Raw genomic sequence first — 21682 nt, 5'->3', positions numbered from 1 at the left:
CCTGGGCCTGAGTGGTGCGAGCACGAGAGCCGAGGGCGGAGGGCGGAGGGCCTGAATTGCCCTCGCCGCCGTCATGCTCTCCCTCCTCACCACCAGCATCATCATGATGCTGATGATGATGATGTGTCGGGCCAGTGTCTCGGGGCGGCCGGGCGACGGGCACATATGTAGGTACAGCAGCAGCCGATTGTTCTGTGCATGTTCGCCGGCACCGCGCCCCACCAGCGGCCGTGGCAGGCTGCTGTTGCGCGCGTGTGCATTGGGTGGGAGAACTGGTGGCAGCAGCGTTAGTTTTGCTAGCTGCCAGGGCTAGCTCCGTTCCCGTTTCCTCGTGGCGGGGTCGAGGGTGCCGGGTCGTGGGGAACTGGCCGGCCTCTCGCTGGCCGCCTCTGCCTGTCCTGTTCAGTCCCACGTCCGTGTCCGTCCAAGCCTTGCCCTCGGCTCCGGCTCTGCCTGCCCTGCCTGCCACTGCCCAGCGCCTGCCTGCTTGCCTGCCTGCCTGCCTGCCTGCCTGCCTGCCTGCTTCCCACGCCGCTCTCCCAACACACCTCCTCCTCCTCTTCCTCCCCGACCCTCACTGACGCCCGCTCCGCTCGTTTCTCCATGTTGCCCTCGGCCTGCGAGCACTCGCTGGGCCCGTTCCCCCCCTCTGCCGCTTGAACGCCGCCTGCCACCATCACACACCCTCCCCAACTCCCCCACGCTCACCCGGCGCCTGCGCCTGCGCCCGCGCCCCCCAGACACGCCAGCCATGACTTCCTTTTTCAGTCGCATCAAGTCGGGCGCTGTAAGTCCATCTCGTCCCATGTCGCCGCCGCCCGGCCCCTCGGCAATGCCTCCGTACTGACGCGCATCCCAGCCGCCCTTGAGCCCGGCGCCCGGCACCATGCCCATCAGGAAAGATGCCAACGCGCCAGAGGCCACGCCCCTCGAGAAGCTGCTCGTCAATGCCGGCCCTGTGCGCGCCGACGGCAGTGACAAGTTTTTTGGCTTCGAGAATGTGAGTCTGCCTGTTGCGTGAATGCGCTTCGGAACTCCGTCTGCTAACCGCGCCGCCGTCCTTCTAGTTTGGAAGCACATGGTATGTTCACGCACATGCACCCACCCACGCACCCAATGCTTACTCTCGCCCAGCTACTGCAACTCGATAGTCCAATGTCTCTACTACTCAGTCCCCTTCCGAGAACAGGTCATCAACTTCCCCGCTCGCTCGCCCCCAGAAGCCCTCGAAAGACCCGAGTCGAGCCTGCCCAGGCTCAACACCAACCTCACCAATGGCCAGAGCACCGCTCTCTCGCCAGCAGGCCGCACCTCAGTCTCTAGCCCCACTTCAAAAGCACCCGTAAAACCAGCCACGCCTGGAGCGCCAAACCAGCCTCCGGGCATCAAGCCCGAGGACAACAAGGACTCCCCCGAGTACAAGAAGAAGCAGGCCTTGGCAGCCGGCCCAGTCCTGCAAATGGACTATGAGAATGCAAATTCATATGGCATGAACGAGTCGCTATTTTCGTCGCTCAAAGACATATTCGAGGCCATTATCGCACACAGGTCACGCATAGGCGTCGTCAGCCCACACAAGCTCCTGGAAATCTTACGCCGAGACAATGAAATGTTCCGAACACCGATGCACCAGGACGCGCATGAGTTTCTAAATTTACTTCTGAACGAGGTGGTGGAGAATGTTGAGCACTTTTCAAAAACACGCTTGGCCGAAGCCAGCGCCGCCGAAGAGGACGACGACAGAACGACGGTGACATCAGGCGACGTAGTGCCCGCACGTAGTTCTGTGACCTCTACCAAGTCCAATTCTGGATGGGTCCACGAACTGTTCGAGGGCACCTTGACCTCTGAAACCCGCTGTCTCACATGCGAAAATACGTCACAACGAGACGAGGCATTCCTCGATCTCTCTGTCGATCTGGAGCAACACTCGTCAGTAACAAGCTGCTTACGAAAATTTTCCGAAGAAGAAATGCTGTGCGAGCGGAACAAGTTCCACTGCGACAACTGCGGAGGTCTGCAAGAGGCTGAGAAGAGGATGAAGATTAAGCGGTTACCCAAGATTCTCGCTCTGCATCTTAAGCGCTTCAAGTACACCGAGGATCTTCAGCGGTTGCAGAAACTGTTTCATCGTGTGGTGTACCCCTTCTATCTTCGGCTATTCAACACCACAGACGACGCCGAAGACCCGGACAGGCTATACGAACTATATGCCGTAGTCGTACACATTGGAGGTGGTCCCTACCACGGCCACTATGTATCCATTATCAAGACGCAAGACCGCGGCTGGCTCTTGTTTGACGACGAGATGGTGGAGCCAGTAGACAAGGCCTATGTCAGGAACTTTTTTGGCGGAGAGAACGTTTTGGCCTGTGCATATGTCTTGTTCTACCAGGAAACAACAGAAGAGGCAATGATGAAGGAGCAGGAAGCGGATGCATTGGCGGCAGCAGAGCAAGCAGCCAAAATGGCGCAAGAAGACGTCACCACGCCAAAACAAAACGGCACAAACGGCACGCCATATCACGTCTTTCACAATGCAACAACACCCTCGGTCGAAGAAGCCGACAAGTTCGCCAGTCTCGCCCACGCTGCTACCGCACCAGCCGTAGCACATGTCGAAACGAATGTCGAAACCCCCCCAGTCGAGCACACGACAACTCATGTCCCTGCACTTGCTCCGCGCAAGAGCAACCTGGGGCTTTTTGAAAAAGGAAAGGAGAAGAAAGAGCGCAAGGCGCACGAAAAGGAGCTTGAGAGGCAAGCAAAGCAGAAGCGACGGGAGATGGAAATACAAAGGCGCGAAAACTATCGCAAGCAGGAAGAAGAGCTTAGGGCAGTACTAGAGGCCAGCAAGGCGTCTGCCGTCGAAGAGGAGAAGAAGCGCGTTGCAAGCGGTGAAGTGCCATCGCCATCGCCATCACCAGCACCAGCACCAGTCGCAGTCCTTGGTGGAGACAAAGAAAAGCATGTCAATGGCTTTGGCCATGTAAAGGGAATGAGCGGGCTCAATCGATTCAGGCACACATCCATCAGCCTCAAGACCAAGCCCAAGTTCTGGTCCGCACACAAAGACAAGGACGGAAGCGCCGACGAGCACAACCCACCAGACACTCCAACACATGAGTCACATGAGAAGGACGGCCGGAATCGCTTCAGTCTAGGGCGCAAAAAGAGCACTTTTAAGTTTTAGAGATAGCGAGAGAGAGAGAGAGAGGAGGAAAAGGAATTAAAAAAAAGAAACGAAAAGCAAAGTCGTTCTTCTCAACCACACACACACGTCTGCGTGTCTGTTTTGTGTCGTTTGTATCATGTGGATCTGGTTTGCGGAGGCTTTTTTTTCTTTTCTTTTCTTTTCTTTTCTTTTTTGGGAGGGAAAATCATGGCCGCAGATACTACTACTACATGTTTTTTTTTCTACAACGACGGGTTGAGCATTGAAATCTTCTTCTTTTCTTTTTCTTTTCTTTTATTGTCTTTGTTAATTGATTTGTCTATCAAAGACAGGAAAGGATAGAAAGGAAGCGTGGACCCTTTCCCGCTTCACCAACTCTTTCTTTTTTGGGTACTTGCATCGGGGAATATGTATGTGTCTTTGTATGCATGTATGTGGGGTGGGTATATGTGAGTGTCTATTTTTTCCCCGCGTCAAACGGGATGAATAGGACATGAGAGAGAGGTGGTAATGTAGTCATATCTTATGAATGTGCGTGTACGTGTGACAGCATGTTATATCATAGGTATAAAGAGAGAGAGAGAGAGAGAGAGAAAAAAACCAGTGTTTGACTACCTATCAAGTAAACCCCGTGATAAAGCCTACCCTACCCGCATGCTGCAATCTAAATTTCCGGTGAGATATTCTTCCCTTTTGCAGAGTGGGAAAAGAAAAGAAGACGTGAAAAAGAACAAGGGAAAAAGACCAAGAAAAAGAATACATGGCGAGAGTACATATTGTCCATCTACATAGCATGATAGGTAGACGCCAAAGACTAGCTAGCCATGTTACTAAGAGGGGACTTGATGTATATGATTTGTGATTCCAAAGTTGCAAAATGAGCCAGCGGTAAAAAAAAAGAATGAGATATGATGTTGGAACTAGACATCACAAAGCAGCAAATGTCCCAAGAAGTGTGGATTGTCGTCCCCAGTACAATGTGAATTCAAAGCCCAACGCCCATACAGCGCCATGACGAATAACATGAGTATTATATATGTGTGTATATGTACTATATCAAGCCAAACCAACGACGTCCCCCCTCTCCCACCCCCCCCAAAAAAGAGTCGTGCTTGCTAAAATGCCATGAAAAAAAGTCATTTCGTCAACGTCAACATCATTGAGCATTTCAAACACGGATACCAGCGCCAGATCCCCATCTGAGCTTTCTCAGCCCCAAGCCTGTGCTTCGCATGCCAGATGCAGCTTCCTTGCCACAACGACCAGCGTCAGCACCACTAAGCTGCCCCATGGCCTCTGCGTGGCCTGCCTCCTTACCAACGACATAGCCTGCTGAAAACCCAATGGCGCTCACAAGAACCACCACACCAGCGCTGACCACCCAGGTGAGCAGCGTCGGGCTAATCTCCTCAATGAGCGGGCCTGTCTTGCGCACCTTTCGGACGGCGCGGCGGTCTTTACTGCTGCTCCGGGCGCTGGCTAGGGGCGCGTTTGCCTTGCGCTTGGGCTTCTCCGACGGGCCGCTACTGACACTGCGCGGTGACGACGTCGTCTCCTCGGCTATGTTGCCCAAAGCCACAGACTCCGGGACCATGCGGAGTGACGACGGGTCGACCCGAGTCGACGAGGGCGGGGCTGTGCGTGGCTGGCCCGGCTTGGGTAGCCCTCGCACCGCAGCGGCAGCAGACAACAGAGTTGACAGACTGGCGCGTAGGGCTTCGTCATGGTCGGGTTGGTAGTTGGGAGCTACCGCGTTGAAGGGCGTGTGTTGAGGATAGGAACTTTGTCGCTGCCCTGCCGGTCTCGCAGCTCGACGAGGTGTGTACAAGGTGCCGGAGTGCGAGCGGATGGCTTGTTGGCTGTTCGGATGGGAGAAGGCGTTGGGTCGTGGCTGAAACTCGCGTCTGCTAGAGCGTGGATAGTTCACAGCCGTTGCATTCTCGTCTTCTTCGTCATCCTCTCTTTCTGACAGAGTCTCCGAAGACGCGACTGACTGTGGACTTGGAGACGGGAACTCGTGTTTGAGCAGAGAGGGACCAACGGCCTCGTTCGAAGACGTCATGACGCGATCCGACTCGCTCTCGCTCTCTTCATACTCCTCCTGACTGCTGTTCCCGCCTGCAGCAGCAACCCTGTGGCCGGTGCCTACAGAGAACTGACCGCCGCCCCTTGAGCGCCGGTTCTGTCGCCGGTGGAGCCTCGAGTCGTGCTGTACCGTGAGACCGGTCGTGATGATCTCGTCAGCCACAGAGGACAACGAGGTCGACGAAGGGCCGGATGCGATATCGATCCATGATTCTGCAAAGCTGGTGTTAGCTGGGGGCTGGATACATGGGTGCGGAAAGGAGTGGAGAAGGGCGATCAACGTACCGTCTGGGCGCTGCCTGGAAGACGATGCGACAGGTCGCGAAGACACCATGGTTTGGTCTGGACGGGGTGTTTCTTCGGCACCTCCAAACTGGCGGCCTGGTCGCGGGGGGCGATGGTCGTGCATCGTATCAGGAAGCCAGGTAGTGACCGAGAGACGTCGGGGTCGTCTTTATAAGCTTGGACCCTATGGCGATGGGTGGGGAGATGCGCTCAAGTGGGCCGCCAGGGTCGTTCCGGCTCGGGGTCCTTGTCTGGGACTGGCGATGTTCAAGCGACGCCGTAGGACCAAGGCAGATAAGGCGGCTGCGGCAGGGTGGAGCGCAAGACAGAGAAGCGCAGACGGGGGCTCGCGAGTCTGGCTCTGGCGTCGTTTCGCTGTAGTCGCTGCGGGCGCAGCTCGAGATAAGGCGACGTTCGCGAACGGGCTCACGCTACCACCAAGTACGGCGACTTCCCCAGCTTGCGCACGGTCGGGGCCTCTAGGTGATCTCGCGGTCTGCGGTATTGGTATGGCGCTTTGCGGAGTCTGAAGGGTCTCGATCAACACAACGCCTGGGTGCGCGTTCAAGAGGAGAAGAAGCAAGTCAGAGTGCAGTTGATGAGAGCATTCGGCTGCCTGTCCCTGGCCTCGTGTCCCCGTGTGCTGGCGTATGACCATTGGCAGTGGCCGTGTGGGACATGAACGAATCAGACGCTGCTCGCCCGCCTGCCCCCTTTGCCGTTGTGCGGCCTGGGCATGCTCACCTGCCTGTATACACGAGACATTCGCATCTACAAGCTGAGGTCGTCTGCCAATATCTTCACGGCTCTTTGAGACAAGCAGCAAGCCTGCAACCCTCGCCGTACGAGTGTCTCTGTAGCCTTTCGCATCACTACCGCGCGACGCACGCTTAAGGTTTGCTGTTGAGATGCGCCATCCATCACGTCATCATGCTGCTGCTGGTCACGTGATATACCACTTGCTGCTGTCTAGCCAGGTTTCTTGACAAAACATGCTGGCGACGACTGGGATTCCCCGGTAGTCTTCAAAGGGCTGGGATACTCTCCTTCCGAGCGAATGACATGTTGGGAGATGGTGACGACTGCAGCCAACTCTGTTCGAGTTCTACAAGTGAGTTTGACGCTGCACATGTGGCCTTTGAAGCTTTTCCATAGTCCCAGGCCTGGATTGGGGTATTTATAACTTGAGTGCGGAGAACGTAGATACGTACGTGTATTGACATGGTAGAGCGAGATGCAGAGAAGCCAGATGCGTAGATGCCTTGTCATGGACACAAGTTATTCTCATCACCAGCAGCTTTTTCTATCATAAGTGTTTTTCAAGGACGAGAGCCTCTGGCAAACACAAAAATTCATTCATCAGATATATTTGTCTTAGCCACTACTAACAGTGGCAGACGATTACAGAAGCTACGTGAACAATACAAATTCAACTCATGGAGTAGGCCAAGGACAAGGCACCCGCCGCTGCTAAGCTCGAGCGTCGTCCACATACTCCAACCTAGTTTGACCCTAAGAATAACATCCCTATACATGATGGTGGCGCCACAGGCTGTTTGAATACTTGCCCGTTTGCCCAAATAAAGCCAACCTCATGGTGTGCAAGTGCGCGACACCCACGCCGACGCGATGCTAGCGTATACAACTCGCTGAGTTGTGCATTCTCGTCTCGTCCGCGCATGTTGGCTGCAGACCCACAAGCCGAACCCATGGCTTCTATGAAAATCCAAGACCTGCCAGGAACACGTTATACTCATCTGTCCCTCATTACGCTTTAGTGCTTGTCTTCCTTCTTCTTCTTCTTTCCCTTGAACAGAGCTGAAAGGCCGTCCTTGAACTTCTCCCATGGAGTCCTGTTGAGGTAGTTGCTGAGCTCGCGGTACTTGTACATCTCGGCCCAACAGTCACGACCCCACTCGCAGCCAGCCATGTTGACTAGGAAGTCGCGGTCTTTCTCTTGGTAATGGATGTTAGGGTCGTCGCCCTTCTGGCCACAAGCGCCTGGTGGGAAGCTCATGATTTGGCGCTGCTGGATAAACGCCACATGTGGGCGGATCCAAGGCTGGTTTTGGTACATGTACTCGAATGCATCCTGTTCCTTGTGCTCCCATTCCATGTGCTTTTGCTCGTAGCCAACCGGATCCCACCAAATGTCGAGGAGCCTGTCGGTCCACACGCTTCTCTTCACCATGAATGAGCCCAAGTTGAAGCCACCACAATCCTGGGGCAGCAGCATGTTGACAGACTCGACCTTGCCATCACCCACTGGCGAGCGTGTTTCGGGGTCGAGGTATTCGTCCGTCAGAGGATGGGTGATGTTGAGGGGGTTGTATACGTTGATGTCGCGGTATGTAACGTCTCGCAGCTGCTTGAAAACGTGCTTCTGCAGCGAGTACGTCGGCTCCATGATGAACGTGTTGGTGTCCAACCACCAAAACCTGTGTCGTGTGAGTATTTGTTGTACCGTTTCTGCCGTGCACGTACCATTCGGCATGCGGGTATTTGCGCATGGCATTGCGAATCGTGTCAACCTTCTCCCAGCTCTCCCTCCACTCGTGTGCATAGCGCTTCTTGGTGCTCATGTCGACAATTTCCAATTCGTATCCCCAGTTCCTTGTGTACTTCTTCTTGTTCTTAACGCTGTCGCGCTCAATGGCCCATTCACGAGGACCCTTCCATTCCATGACACCTCCGCCCTGATTAGCGGCTAGAATGACTACGTATTTGCTGCCGCCGCCGAGCCACGCGGACCGTCTGTACATTCGACGTATAGCTGTACAGGTCAGTACCAATCGCTCAATGCTGGCATGCATGACTTACGTGAGTTGAAATTCCAAAAGAACATGATGAATAATACCAAAAACAAGAGTATGAATCGTTTGCGCAAGCGCCACAGACCCCAGGTTAGGCCGCCGAGCGCTTGCGTAAACCGGTTGCCCTGAGACCGGCCTCGGCCTAGCTTTTCCTTCTCGCCTTGGTTGAAGGGCAGACTCATGGACAGGCGGCGAAAGTGTCTACCAAAAAAACCCTGGCTTCTGGGCGTAAAGGCAGGATAGCCTTTGACTTCGGCACTCCGGGCCTGAGCCGACGCCCAAGTGACATTGTGTGACGATGAGCCATTGGCGAACTGACTGGCCTGGCCGCTGTTGTCGTAGGGTGTGCTCAGGCCTGGACTCGACCACCCTCCGGGCTGGGGCGACGAAGACCCGGACATGTTGAAGCCTGGGGTGCCAGGTATAGTGGGCAGGCCTTCACCCGGGGAGCGGCCGGAGAGACCGCTGGTTGTGCCGAGCCTGCTCTGGGTTTCGGCGCTGTTGGGGAGGTTCAGGTTGGATGGCGCCTGCCTTGCAGCAGATGAGCGCCTTCTCCGTTGGCCAGCGGAAGCGGAGAAGGAAGATTGGGAAGCCAGCGTGACGAGATCGGGGTCGGTCGACGGCGTAGGTTATACAGGCGGCGCTCTCGCGTGGCTTGCGGTAACAACAAGCGAGAGAGAGAGAGAGAGAGAGCAGATTGCGGATGCGATTCGTCGGCAGGTGTCTAGCACAGCGCGGTCGTTTTGTATTACAGGACAGCTGGCGGGTGTGGTTGAGAGGCGGGAGCAAGGTGGTCGGTCCAACTTTGTAGCCGAAGGGCGTGTCGCACTATGGAAAAATGTCGAGTGAAAGCTGCTTCAATCGCAATGGAAGGAAAGACGGAGAGAAAGGAAATTATTGCGCCCGACACACGAGGTAGGGCGACGGGAGGAAAGGAGATTCTGGCGATGGGCCAAATTGCTGTCGAGTTCGCTGCTTGGCAGTCGACCTGAAAGGGAGGGCCACTAACCGGGCTAGACCCCTCCCCACTTTGGCATGCCGCAGAGTTGCAGCGACGAGATGAGCCTCGACGGCGTCGCGCCATCACCACCCCAAGGGCCGACACGGCAGACGCGCAGGGCACGCAGCCGTTTGCGCTGCACGGCGGCGTGCGGACGGGCGAGGCTGAGGGCTGGAGACGGGCGAGCCGTTGGGGCGTTCTCGTGGCATCGTGCAATGGCTCCAAAAGGCTATTTAGGTGCTCCGTATTCAGAGAGGGCTGCAGGGACAAGGCCGGTCGAGATACGAGCCGTAGCAACGCCCCGAAGTCGCAGTGCGCCTGTCAGTGTCGCAGAGCATGTGCTTGGCGCCTGTCACGTGGCCCTGTCCTGTTGCTGTGCTGCCATGTGCCTGTATTACCGTACACCGTCTGAGAAGAGCAATGTGCATGCCGGCTGCGCGGTGTGCAGGCACGTGAGCGCGAGTATTCCACCCAGCTCGTGTGCGTGCGCGATAGAGACCAGTGCATGCCTGGCGATAGCAGAGGCCGACACGCAGTAAGCGGCGCATGCAACGGTCAGCATTCGAGCATCCTGGCAGGCTGACACGCGCGCCCGGCGTCCCAAGGTCAGCCCGCCGCCTTGCACGGCAATCTGGGCCTCTGCCATGCAGCTTTTCCTTACTTGTGGGCATTTCGCAGTCCACGAGGCGTCGCAGCAGCCCTTGGGCGTGGAGGGCCTTTCGCGACCACGACGGCGCCGGGTAGTGCGGTGGGCTAGCGCCGTCTTGGCGGCGCCTTCGTGGCCAATCGCTGCCAGCCTGCCTCCACGGCCTGGCGCTTGAGCACGTCGTCTTCCCACCTGACTGGCTCTCCTCGACACTCTGCTCGACACGACATGGAGCTATACATCTGGAGCGTCTCAGGTGTCGCATACAGTTGTACATTTTCCCCGCCAGCGAATCCAGGGCGGCTATTGAGCCTCACGCCCGCAAGCATGGCGCTCAATTTGAAGCAGCTCCACCGCTGCCGCCAATCACCTGCATTCCGGACCTGTGGACAACGCCTGCTCCCACCGATGCGCCTTGACTCACCGAGACGTCGCCGGTCGCTATGCTGCGTGATAGGCCAGCGTACACATCAAGGTCAAAGAGCTATGCATAATGTGGTATGGCAGTCGTTTGCCAGGTAGGCGGCAAGGCCCTCGACGCCCATCAAAAGATCCGGGGTCGCGTGTCCGTACAACAGCCTCACCGGTCTCCTTTCTGCGTGCGTTTGGCTTCTTCGTTGCCTCTTTCACACTTTCCTTGCGTTCCGCTGTCGCTGCTTTGTCTTGTTTTGTTCACTTTCGTTGTTCTCCCATCCCGTAACAGGCACCGAGCCTCGCCAGTACCAAACAATAGCAGCAACAATAGCAACCACGTAATAGTCTATATTCACCGTGAAATCGACATACGCCACAAAGGCCATTAATATCAGGTCATTCTTTGAATGAGATACGTCTGTACAAAGGACATCGCCAACCGTCAGCCATGAGTTCATATCGCCAACCGCCACTGAGGCCATTACCACCGTCGACCGAGAACACTGGATACCCATCACAGGACGACCGGTACGCACAAGACGAAGGAGAGGAACAGATATTGGTGCATTTCGACGATGAATCCGACAGGAACACAGCATATGAGCGACAGACGTGCCAAGTGGAGCCCAACATTGGAGTGCAGCGAACAGTGACCAAGCGTAGCTCGCGGTCGTTCACAGGACGCATGTCACGCCAGAGGAGTCGGAGGATAGAGCTCCGGAGTCGACCGGGCAAACCAGGCATCACTGTCGACACAAGCTTCACACGGCACAGGGGAGAGGAGCCACACCAGGTCTTTCCACGCGACTCGGAGAGAAGCACTGGCTCCGTCCGCAAGTCACCATGGTTTGGGCTGGGGAGAAACTCGACCAAAAACAAAGGCCTGGGCATCAGCAAGGGTACTCCACAACCAGAGCACCTGCATCAGAAGAAGCAGAGCATGGATCGGAACGACATTGACACTGCCACGTCCATGGCCTCGAGTAATAAGTCTTGGCAGGAAATATCTCCCTGGGACAGACGCATCCCGATAGGAATATCCGTCCCTACCGATAGCATATCCGATTTTAGCACCCTCCACGCAAACCGCCCTCGTGCTGGCAGCGACAACACACTGGTGACACCAAGCATCATCATCACGCCTGCAGCAGTCAAATCGGTTTGGTCGCCCGACACGCCCTATACCGAGTCAGACTACACACCGAGCATCTACTCTCGTTATCAGTCGACCTTTGCCAACGCCAACGTTCCGCCTGTTCCCGCTCTGCCTGCCGGAGTCTCCCAAGCAAACAGCTCCGAAAAAGACGCGCGTAGGCAATCTACCCACGTCAGAAACGATACCCTCGATTCTGCTGGAACTGCATTCGAAGAGGACGATGACTCAAGACGGAAAGAACGCATCATGTCTACCGGTACCGTATTTGAGGAGGATATTACACCTCTGACCGAAAAGACGGCGGAGAACTCCTTGGCCATCGACACGTCAATGGTGCCTACTCCACGGCGGTCGCAAGGATGGTGGAACGTCATCACCACACCATTCGTTGCAACACCCAAGTCGGCAACATGGCCGGATTCGGCAACAAATGGCGACAGGACGCCAGATGTGCCAAAGGTACCCGTGCAGTACGGAATGAGTAAAGCAGAACCCTCCAGGCCGCCTAGGTCGCCACTTCATCCAATGGCAGCTTCAACAGCCAGTGCTCCAGTGGAGTCTGAGCCAGAAAAGCCCAGTGACCACCAAACACCCCCCGAGCCCCAGCGAGCCGTCACTTCCCCTCTGTCAACTATGTCTGCGTCGCCAGTGGTTGGTACAGCGGCCATTGGAACGGTCCTAATGCCTCGCCAGGTCCAGGAGCCACAGCAGATCAATGTCAATATTGAATTGCAGGACAGGCGACCGTTGGTAGAGAGCCAGCCCGTCCGGGCCAACTACCCACCAACTATCCAGCAAGTGCACATCTCAGCGCCAGCAGCACAACCACACGCCATGACCTCTTCTACTACAAACGCCAACAGTTCGTCACAGAATTTGCCCGTGTTTGCTCCGCCTCCAAAGGTGGCCCAAAAAGGCTCACATTGGAGCTACGACAATGCTAGTCGTTCCAGCTCCCACGCATCTTCCCACGATCTCAAAGGACGCAAGCAACACCGAAAAGTGTGTGACATGGCAAGCATGTGGCCATTTGGAAAGAAGAAGAAGCAGAACCAGCACGGTGAGGTCAGAGAGAAGAAAAAGAAGAGAGGAGTATGCTTCTGGGGATGCTGCTGCTGTTTGGTCTTTTTCATATTGCTGGCCATCATAATCCCAGTCGTGGTGGTAGTGACGAGGAAAAGTCATGACGATAGCAAGCCCACAGCAACCGTGCCAAGCGGAGATGTCGGTAACCAGTGGCTCAATCGGACAGACTACCCACCCATGCCCGTTGGTGTCTTGACCATTGCGCAGCCTGAAGTGGTAGAAGAAGAGAGCGGTTGCGTCGCGCCCACGACACTATGGAGTTGTGCGCTGCCCAAAGAACAGCAACAATCCATTGCACCCAACAAGCCGGATCAGCCCAACTTCAAGATTGAAATCACTTTTGAGAACGGTAGTGTCGCCGAGTTGCCAAAGGCTCAACGCGCAAGAAGGGCCGCAAACCCAGTATCAGCTGGAGCTTTGATTCGGTCGCTGCTTCATGCGCGCGCTGCACCCTCGCCATCGCCGGCACCTCCATCAACTGCGGACATGAGCTTCATCGGACAGACGACGGATGGAAATTCGGCTCCATTTGAAGGCGAAGAGACTGGCTTGTTGATCAGCATGAAAGATCCCTCTACCAGCGCACCGCGTCTGGCGAAGCGCGTTGATCCAGCCGACCCTACCAACATTACTGGTGTGATACCTCCGCCCATGTTGGCTTCTGATGGAACTGCCGCCCCTGCCAATCTGCTTCCCTACCCTTCTGCACAACCCCTACGGCTGTACAACCGAGGAAAAGACAATGAGCATTACGGTTTCTACAGCTACTACGATCGCTCCATCTTCCTCAAGCAGATCAACGGCACCAACCGTGGCGGGAACCCTGCAGATACAGATGGAGGAAGCACCAAGGATGCAGCCAAGCTGAGATGCACCTACGCGCAGACGCGGTTCCTGGTACAGATCTGGACGCGCAGCAAAGACAGCAAGCCATTGCTGCAAAAGTCTGCTTCCACGTCTAGCACGGCGGATGCATTCAAGCGACCAGGCACCTTTCCCTACCCAGTCACCATTACCATTGACCGCCACGGCGGAGATGCTGCGAAGAAAAACCTCTACTGCTATGAGATGGAGGATAACGGCACGATCAAGAACGAGGATTCGAAAAAGTTTTTCCAGTTTGAAGACCGAGGATTCGGAGGTAATCTGGTCAGAGGGACCCAGGGCCAAGAGAACGCCACCGGGCCCATTGATGGTGGAACTGGGGGTTGTCGTTGCCAATGGCAGAACTGGCTCAACTGAGTCCCACGGATTCTGGAGCCGACATGCAGTTTTTTTTTTCCTATGTTGATATATAATCATGTTCCGCGGAATGGGTGGATTTTTGCATAGCGCAGGGGTTTTTGTTTGGCGGCTGACTGTTTCCGTCTTGTTTCCATGTCTCTCGCATTGCTTTCGTCATATCCACGGCTCTTCGTTTCGGCAACATGACGGAGCAAGTCTGTAATACTCACCCCCACTGGATGGCATTCTTACGCAAGACACAATATTATTCTAGATGACTGTTAATACCAATTCGTATCGAGAAACGCTCAGTATCTCGGGTGAAAAGTCGGCATGCATTGAAGACGGTGGTGAGAGATTTCCGACGACTGACTAGCCACACGATGGAGATGGTCAGGCTGTGGCCGCTCCACTTGCGGCTGGAGCATTCTTCCATGGGGCGGTGGATCAGAGTGGTTTCCCCCCGTCGCTACCGCGGCACGTCTCCAGTTTCGGCGGGCGAATGGTCAACGGGTCCCAGGGTCCATGGGAGCGTCTGGAGAGGTGACTGGAGCATAGACCCAGGGCAGTGTGTGGCAAGGGCCATGTCCCTAGTGCCGGAGCAGCAGCAAACGCAGGGCTAGAGATTTCAGTGTCGGGGTATTGCGTACGTATGTGTGTATGTGTAATATGGCAGCAACGGCGGCGGTACCCCGCGAGCTTATGAATGTACGAACAGCGTGACAATGGTAAGCCGGAGCGTGGGCCTGGTGTCTGCCACGCACGGGCAGGGATAGCTCGGGCGTAAGCAGTTGGAAATGGAAGCAAGTCCTGTGCTGAGCACTGAAGGCGCCGGCTGGCGACGGCGCGATGTCACTCTATGGCCGCAGGTGGTGTTGAAAGGTGCGATGACAGAGAGGTGGGTGTGGATACTCGGCAGCGGTGGTGAGGGGTGGGCAGCGCCAAGCGAGCAGCACGGGCCTGGCTTGGCCGGTGCCCTGGACCCCGCCATAGCCATTCATCCAAGCACGCCCTCGGTGCGGGCGCTGTGATTGGCTGCGCGCGGCCATGTGTGCTGCGTCGAGGCTCCATTGCCTATGCTGCACCGGGCGACGGCGACGGCGACACATTGCCCACGGCGCGTCAGCGGCGCACAACAAGAATGTCGAGGATTCAATGCCGCGCTGCGAGCATTTGCTTGGTGGTGCTTGTGCGCGCCGCCGCCGAGGCTTGTGGCAACAAAAGTCATGGGCGCGCTCCGAGTCGCCAGCACGCCTGGTGCTAGTAAGTAGAGACTGCGACGGCCCAGCAACACGCATCCAAGTCTCCAAATCCGGGGGACGAGCAGCGCGCACCCAGGGTCTCGTGCGATGCGGCCAGACCAGAAATGGGGCGCATAGGCACGCAACTGGCCCAGTGCATGCACTCGCCCCGTTCGCCTCCCCCCGCCGCCCAATGGGAGCGCGCTGCTGGCACTGCAAAAAAAAAAAGGCCTGCATTTCCTGTCGTGTGAGCTCCTTCCGCTCTGGGTGGGTCTTCGCGACCCTAGCAGCTAGCATCCTCGCCTTCGACTCTCCACCCCCATCGGAAGCGACGGTATCTACACCAGAATTTTCTTCGCTTGGCCCTTTATAACCTCTACGCCTCGGCTCCTGCTACAATGCCCAACTTTGCTTATTCGAGTTCGCGCACCCTTTGCGTGCTGCTCTCCTCGTGTCCTGGCCCGGCCCACCACCACCACCCCGCCGGACCTCGCTATTTTTTTCACCCTCGAGTCCACAGCTGCCACGGCAATCGCCAGGCCTGAGTAGCGTGTGCCATCTGTCTCGACGCCGTCCGCCAGCGACCCCACGCATACGGGTGTCCCGGGATAGTCTCTTCATCGGCTCCTCCGGTCTTATTACTAGGCCTTGTTTGCAGATCACCGCCCACCACTCAGAAGCCTCGCTCTTCAACGTGGTACTCCTCTGCCCTTTGCGTGGGACTAGTCAATACGGTCCAGCACAAATTACCCATACCTCTTTTCGGGCCATCGGTTCGCCTCGACTGCAATCTCGGCACATATAAGCATTGGCAGAGTCCCGCATCTCTGGGCAAAGCTTGTCTGGGCTTCTTCTTCCTCCTCTTCCTCTTCTTTGCTACAAGAAGCAGGTGGCCACGAGAACTCGACACTTCTCGTTGCCCTACCCCCCGCCATGGCCAACAACGTCGAAGCCCCAGAGTCCCTTAGGGACTATGGTATTGCCGCACCCCATGGCCCCAACATGACTGGCCAGCATCAAGCCACCCAGGAGATCGACATCCGTCACGACATGAGCGCAAACGAGGCCAATGTCTTCCATGCCTTGCTGCACCCCGATGACCTCTACAATGCCGAAGGAACCTACTGGGCCGATATGCCCCTCGGCCAACGCATCAAGTTTGTTGGACATGTCGACGCCGAGGAAGCAAAGGCTGAGGCCAGCTACTTCTGGAACATGTTCAAGAACGACCCGCTCGCCCCTCTAGGTCACTACTTCCGCACCTGTGTCATTCCTGGTGCCGGTCTTGGATTGGAAGGGTGAGTTTCATGTGACCGCGCACGATCCAACCTATGCTGACCAGCTCTTCCCAGTTACGTCCTCTTCTCTATTGGCAACGTGCGCCCCTTGCTCAAGGCCGCTTTCCCTGACTGTTGGGGTCACCACAAGACCTGTGACCAGACATGGCTTCAGGCTATTGATTACCTGGAGATTTGCGGTATCATTGTCGGCCAGATTCTCGTCGGTGTTATTGGTGACTGGCTTGGCCGCCGTTTCGGTCTCATCCAGGACGCTACCATTATGTTCATCGGTCTCCTGATGCTTACTGCCGCTTGGGGTGTTACCGAAAACGGCTGGGTCATCTGCTATGTCTGGGCTCTCTTCTTCTACGGTATTGGTGTGGGAGGCGAGTATCCCATGACTGCGACCGCCGGCATGGAGAATGCTGTCGGCTCTGGAAAGATTTCGACAAAGGACGACCGTCTGCACCGTGGAAGGAAAGTCACCAGTGCCTTCCTGATGCAGGGTTGGGGCCAGTTCTTCAACCAGGTCATCTTGATCATCCTGCTTCTCATCTTCCACGGCGGATCGTCGCCGCCTTACTCCAAGACCCTGGCGCAATGGACCTACCGTGTTTCTTTCGCCATTCCCGCTGTTGGAACACTCTGGCTCGTCTACTTCCGTTACTTTAAGATGAAGTCGGCTTCCAAGCAGCTCATGCTGTCCAAGAAGAAGTCCAACGTTACCGGATACGACGTCCAGTCGCTGAAGCTCACCTTTACCTACTTTGGTCCCCGTGTTCTGGCTACTGCGGGTGCCTGGTTCGCCAACGATGTCTTCTTCTACGGCAACAAGCTTTTCCAGAACGAGTTCATCAGCATCATCACGCCTGGCAACAAGTCTGTTATGGTCGACTGGTTGTACAACCTGATCAACGTTGGTGTCTCGCTCTGCGGATACTACCTCGCGTCGATGCTCATTGACAACAAGCTCTACGGCCGCAAGTGGATGATGATTGTCGGTTTCATGGCTGACTTTGTCCTCTTCATCGTCCCGGGTTTCGCCTTGAACTACTTTACCTCGATTGAACATATTCACGGTTTCCAGGCCATGTACTTTCTGTCTTCGTTCTTTAACCAGTTCGGACCCAACAGTGTTACTTTCCTCGTCGCTGCCGAGGTGTTCCCCACGCCCGTTCGCGCCACTGCCCACGGATTCAGTGCCGCGTGCGGCAAGGCTGGTGCACTGCTCGCTGCCGTTCTCTACAACTACATCGACACGCAGACCAAGTTTTACTTTGTGCCCTGGTTCGGTCTTGCGGGTGCTCTTCTGACCCTCCTCTTCCTTCCCGACACGACTGGTCTCGATCTCAAGGAGCAGGAGCGTCGCTGGGCGTACATTCGTGCGGGCAAGGAGAACGAGTACCACGGCATTGCCATTCACTGGAAGCACCTTTCGTGGTGGGAGCGTTTCCGTGGACAGCACAAGGGCTACGACGCGAAGCTCGACTACCAGCAGAAGATTGACGAGATGCGCGCTGACTGGGTCGAGCGCCAGCAACACAAGTTTTCGGAGAAGAACGGTTGGGAGGGCGCTGAGGCTGATGAGGACGACCACCAGGACGTGCACAACTACTTCAAGCGCACAACACCGGGCACTCCCACAGGACCTGAGCCTATGATGGCGCCCAAGTCCATGGCGGACAGTGAGTCGGCGGATGAAATCAGCCGAGAAAAGAATTGATTTTAATGTAATGAAGCGCAATGAAGGGGAATGAATGTAGAAGTAGGGTTTTTCCTTGGAGTACAAAAGAATGTAATTCTATCCCAGTCAGAGAGATTTGTTGTAATTTTGTTCTGTTTTTTTTTCATTGTGATTCCCCGCGCTCAAACGCATAATTGGGTGCATTTTAATAGTCGAGAGATGGGGATGGTGCGATATGGTATCAACATGGGATACTACAAGATTTTTGCTTGACGGATGCATGCGTGTCTACTGGGAAAATCGCGGCGGGTAATACATGGGGGGGGGATTTATTTTGCTTGTTACATGACATGGATTTATTGATCCTACCAACCATCCATCCAGCATCCAGCCAGTCAGTCAACTAGCCAATCAATATTCCATTGACTTTTATGTCTATGTGTGTACAACGCATGCAAAAGCGAGGGTGTGCATTGTGGGGGAGTGTGAGTGGAGAGAATCTACTTTGTTCTTTTCATCTTATCTTTTTTTCTCTCGTTTTCCTTTTTTTTTCGGCCATGTGCAGAAGCAACCAATATACTACTAGTATTGGGTAAAATATTATATACCATGTACTAAGCCCTGATAGGCGGACAAGGACGACGGCGGCTGACTGTGCTCCCATGCAGCTCGCCAACGTTGAGGGTTGTCCTTGTAACCATCACTACGAGTTACTTGTGTAACTTGTGTACTTAGCTGTTGTGCGACGCCAGGGCGCCAAACCTCATCTCCACGCTCTTAGCGTTGGCGGGTAATTGTAGTGCAAAATTAGTGTACAGTTGATGCAGCTTCTAGTATACCCACACCTGGGTAGGTGTCGCAGCCAACCAGCCCTAAATTGCTACTAGCAGGCAAACGGGCGCATCCGGGGGGGGGGGGCATGCATCGCGGTTGCACTACCACTACCACTACTGTTTTGGACCAATATGCGGGGTTTTTTCTCCTTCTTCCTTTACTTTCTCTGTCTTTATTTTTCTCTGCATTTCTTCTTTCGTGTTGGTCTTGCTTCTTGTCTGCATACGCCGTTTCATGAGCCAAGCTCAACATGTGTGACACAAGCTACGTGAGTACATGGCTTCTACCTACATACACATATGCCGCATGTTGCATTTATGTAGTATATGTTGGTATTGCCGGCACTGTTCGCTTGGCTTCGCAACGCCCGTCTTCTCAAAGCTATACCCGTGTAGCCGTGTTTACAGAGGTGGCTTTCAAAAGTTCTTGCTGACAGGGGTTCCTTGGTTACCACCGAAAATATAGCCGAAGACTAAGAATTATACTATATTCGCAACTAAAAGCCCTTAAAATGGAAGTTTGGAGAGAATAGTAGCTACTAAAGTATACACTTACAGTAATACACTAACTATATTAGGCATTATTTCTTGCACGCTAAGTAAATAATGGAAACGTTATCACGAGAATTCGGTCCGATGGATCCGCGCCTTAGCAAGAACTTTTGAAAGCCACCTCTGTACAGTAGCGGTGAATTGCGCAAGAACGGCCGCCAGAGTAGGTGAAAACTTCATGTCTCGAATGGGAAAATGCGATAATACCACTCGATCGCTCACGTATATTTCCTTGTTTCTTTCCTCTTTCTTTTCTGGAATCCTCTACCAGGACATTGTGCGGTGTAGAATGTAGAGTAGCAGAGGACGTGCGGGGTGCGCAATGACTAAGTGTGCTTTGCTCGGTTTGCTCGGTTTGGCGCGCGGCGCTCGGGGTCGGCGGCGGCGGCGGCGGACTTGGGGAGGGGCGCGGAAGGAACCGTAGTTGCGCGAGATAGATTCGATGGGGTTACATGGTGCTACGTGGAATTTTCTAGACAGTGAGTGGATGAGGAATGGTGTGATGCGAAAAAACTACTAGTACGTAGGCAACAGAGTGCAAGTACTAGGTGGTAAGTAGTGCAAGGAGGCTAAGGAGGCTATAGCATGAAAGTGACAAAAAAAAGAGCGTTGCATAATGGCCGCGAACACGCTTGCTTTTCTTTCTCTGGCGTGTTTCGTCATGTTTATTCTGCAAGAGTCTTTGGGTCGGTGGCTGTGGCTGCTTCCGCGATTACGATATACTTTGGTGCTCCGCCTCCAACAATCATGGGCAACGCGCGGTCCGACTGCAGAAGAACCAGGATAAGAGGAAAATTTTCTATCAGCATTTGACAACGAATCTGGCAAGGCCGACGCAGATGGAGAGAGGAACAGGCAGAAGACGTCATGATCGCCTTGTTATCGCGGCCAGGCTACGAAGGGCACCAAACGAGTTTAGTAAAAGAGGGTTGACCGCTTGCGAGTGCGCAGACGTGGCGTGAGCTTGGTTGCATTTGGCCTCTTCGCCGTAATGTAGGTACAGCATGCATGTTGCATCTTGTTTGGATAGATTGCACGTGTGGGGAATCAACGCCTGCTCGTGCGCAGCGTGCAGCATGCAGTAGTATGTATGTATATGTAGGTTGGCTGGGCAGGGCAGGGCCGGGCTGGGGAGAGTGGTTGGGACGGGACAGACAAACAAACAAAGATGGAGGGCGGTAGGCCAAAGGCTGTTGGGATCGACAAGGACGGACGGGCACAGGCAATTGCGCGTAGCCATCCAGCCATGCATGCAGGGGAAGGAAAAAAATTGGATCGCGGTGAGGCTGGTGGAAGGCTGTGGAGGTGGTTGATGAGCAAGGGGACACGCGTCGCTTTGTCACGGGCCGTGGCATGTGGGCGAAACCGAAAAACGAAGCGGTTGGCGATGATGGCAGATGACAAGCCGTGGGCGTGGCAGCGTGGCTCTGCTGCTGCTAAAGTTAGTAGAGCGAGGGAGGGGTGGAGAGCGAGGCGGGCGAAGGCGAAACACGACGGGGTCAAGAAGACTCATGCTGCATATGCAAATGGTCGACTTGGAGCGAGAGCACGCCTTTGGCCGCGGCGGGCAACGACAGGTCGGGGCAACGATCAGCGACGCGAGCAAAGAAAAGAAAAGAAAAGCGGGCGGGGCCAGGGTCGAGCCCACGGCCGCCGAGCACGAGCACAAAGCCAAAGGGTATGCTGGCACTACTGCTGCATTGGGACTAGCCGTCGCACAGCCGCTCGACGGGGCGGGAGGCGTTTGCTGGCCGCCGCCGCGATAAGCTGCGCACGGCCATACCGACACCTGCACCCACGCACGACGAGCGATTGCGTGGCACGCCCGCACGCCGCTTTCCCAGCCTTCTCGCCGCCATCAATTGCGGTGGCCGGACTATGGAGCAGCAGCCGCAGCACCAGCAGCACCAGCATCAGCAGCAGTCGAGTGGTGGCTAGGTGCCAGGCAGGCGCGTGGTAGCAGATAGAGTAGTATCCTTCACCCACCCCCCACGCGCCGGCCAATGGGCGCCGAGGCCAGGGCACGCAAAAAGCAGCGATTCGGCGCGATCCAGCCTCCAGGCGGCAGGGGCAGAGCTGGCGGAGCAGGCGCGCCCAACGGCCCAGCAAGAAACACGGCGGTGATTCTTGGAACAATGCTTGTCCACCCTGCCAATGCCGCCCGGGGGCCCTTCCCAGCTCCCTCGCTCTTGCCAGGCTTCGCGTGCA

General features: G+C 55.5%; 6 protein-coding genes across 6 annotated transcripts; 3 read left to right on the top strand and 3 right to left on the bottom strand.

The window, feature by feature from the left end:
- Positions 1 to 702: 702 nt before the first annotated feature.
- On the top strand, positions 703 to 3339 carry SETTUDRAFT_150934 (uncharacterized protein). The gene is made up of 4 exons (XM_008027813.1): positions 703 to 787; positions 860 to 1000; positions 1068 to 1081; positions 1135 to 3339. Exons 1-4 carry the CDS (start codon positions 752 to 754, stop codon positions 3191 to 3193), a joined length of 2250 nt encoding a protein of 749 aa, XP_008026004.1. The 5' UTR covers positions 703 to 751; the 3' UTR covers positions 3194 to 3339.
- A 1004-nt stretch (positions 3340 to 4343) lies between these two features.
- Positions 4344 to 5594, bottom strand: SETTUDRAFT_109622 (uncharacterized protein; the record flags this gene model as incomplete). The annotated part of the gene is made up of 2 exons (XM_008027812.1): positions 4344 to 5473; positions 5546 to 5594. 2 exons carry the CDS (start codon positions 5592 to 5594, stop codon positions 4344 to 4346), a joined length of 1179 nt encoding a protein of 392 aa, XP_008026003.1.
- Positions 5595 to 6912: 1318 nt separating this feature from the next.
- Positions 6913 to 9259, bottom strand: SETTUDRAFT_169159 (glycosyltransferase family 34 protein). Its single transcript, XM_008027811.1, has 3 exons — positions 8366 to 9259; positions 8030 to 8318; positions 6913 to 7983 (listed from the first exon to the last, which is right to left on the bottom strand). The coding sequence occupies exons 1-3, from the start codon at positions 8757 to 8759 to the stop codon at positions 7320 to 7322; spliced, it is 1347 nt and encodes a 448-aa protein (XP_008026002.1). The 5' UTR covers positions 8760 to 9259; the 3' UTR covers positions 6913 to 7319.
- A 1588-nt stretch (positions 9260 to 10847) lies between these two features.
- SETTUDRAFT_150923 (uncharacterized protein) lies at positions 10848 to 13902 on the top strand (the record flags this gene model as incomplete). Its single annotated transcript, XM_008027810.1, has 2 exons — positions 10848 to 10907; positions 10939 to 13902. The coding sequence occupies exon 2, from the start codon at positions 11104 to 11106 to the stop codon at positions 13900 to 13902; it is 2799 nt and encodes a 932-aa protein (XP_008026001.1). The 5' UTR covers positions 10848 to 10907; positions 10939 to 11103.
- Positions 13903 to 16058: 2156 nt separating this feature from the next.
- Positions 16059 to 18128, top strand: SETTUDRAFT_109885 (uncharacterized protein; the record flags this gene model as incomplete). The annotated part of the gene is made up of 2 exons (XM_008027809.1): positions 16059 to 16423; positions 16478 to 18128. The coding sequence occupies 2 exons, from the start codon at positions 16059 to 16061 to the stop codon at positions 18126 to 18128; spliced, it is 2016 nt and encodes a 671-aa protein (XP_008026000.1).
- Positions 18129 to 18896: 768 nt separating this feature from the next.
- Positions 18897 to 19175, bottom strand: SETTUDRAFT_161264 (uncharacterized protein; the record flags this gene model as incomplete). Its single annotated transcript, XM_008027808.1, has 1 exon — positions 18897 to 19175. The coding sequence occupies one exon, from the start codon at positions 19173 to 19175 to the stop codon at positions 18897 to 18899; it is 279 nt and encodes a 92-aa protein (XP_008025999.1).
- Between the last annotated feature and the right edge of the window lie 2507 nt (positions 19176 to 21682).

This window comes from Exserohilum turcica, assembly GCF_000359705.1.
Source record: "Exserohilum turcica Et28A unplaced genomic scaffold SETTUscaffold_20, whole genome shotgun sequence".
Classification (NCBI taxonomy): Eukaryota; Fungi; Ascomycota; class Dothideomycetes; order Pleosporales; family Pleosporaceae; genus Exserohilum; species Exserohilum turcicum.
The sequence above is the reverse complement of the archived record's forward strand: the minus strand, read 5'-3'. Positions and strand labels throughout refer to the sequence as shown.

Coding starts and splice junctions, on each gene's coding strand:
- SETTUDRAFT_150934 (XM_008027813.1), top strand. CDS start 752: ATGACTTCCTTTTTCAGTCGCATCAAGTCGGGCGCT. Junction 788..859: donor GTCGCATCAAGTCGGGCGCT/GTAAGTCCATCT, acceptor CGCGCATCCCAG/CCGCCCTTGAGCCCGGCGCC.
- SETTUDRAFT_169159 (XM_008027811.1), bottom strand. CDS start 8,759: ATGTCCGGGTCTTCGTCGCCCCAGCCCGGAGGGTGGTCGAGTCCAGGC. Junction 8,319..8,365: donor CTTTTGGAATTTCAACTCAC/GTAAGTCATGCA, acceptor TGACCTGTACAG/CTATACGTCGAATGTACAGA. Junction 7,984..8,029: donor AAATACCCGCATGCCGAATG/GTACGTGCACGG, acceptor CACACGACACAG/GTTTTGGTGGTTGGACACCA.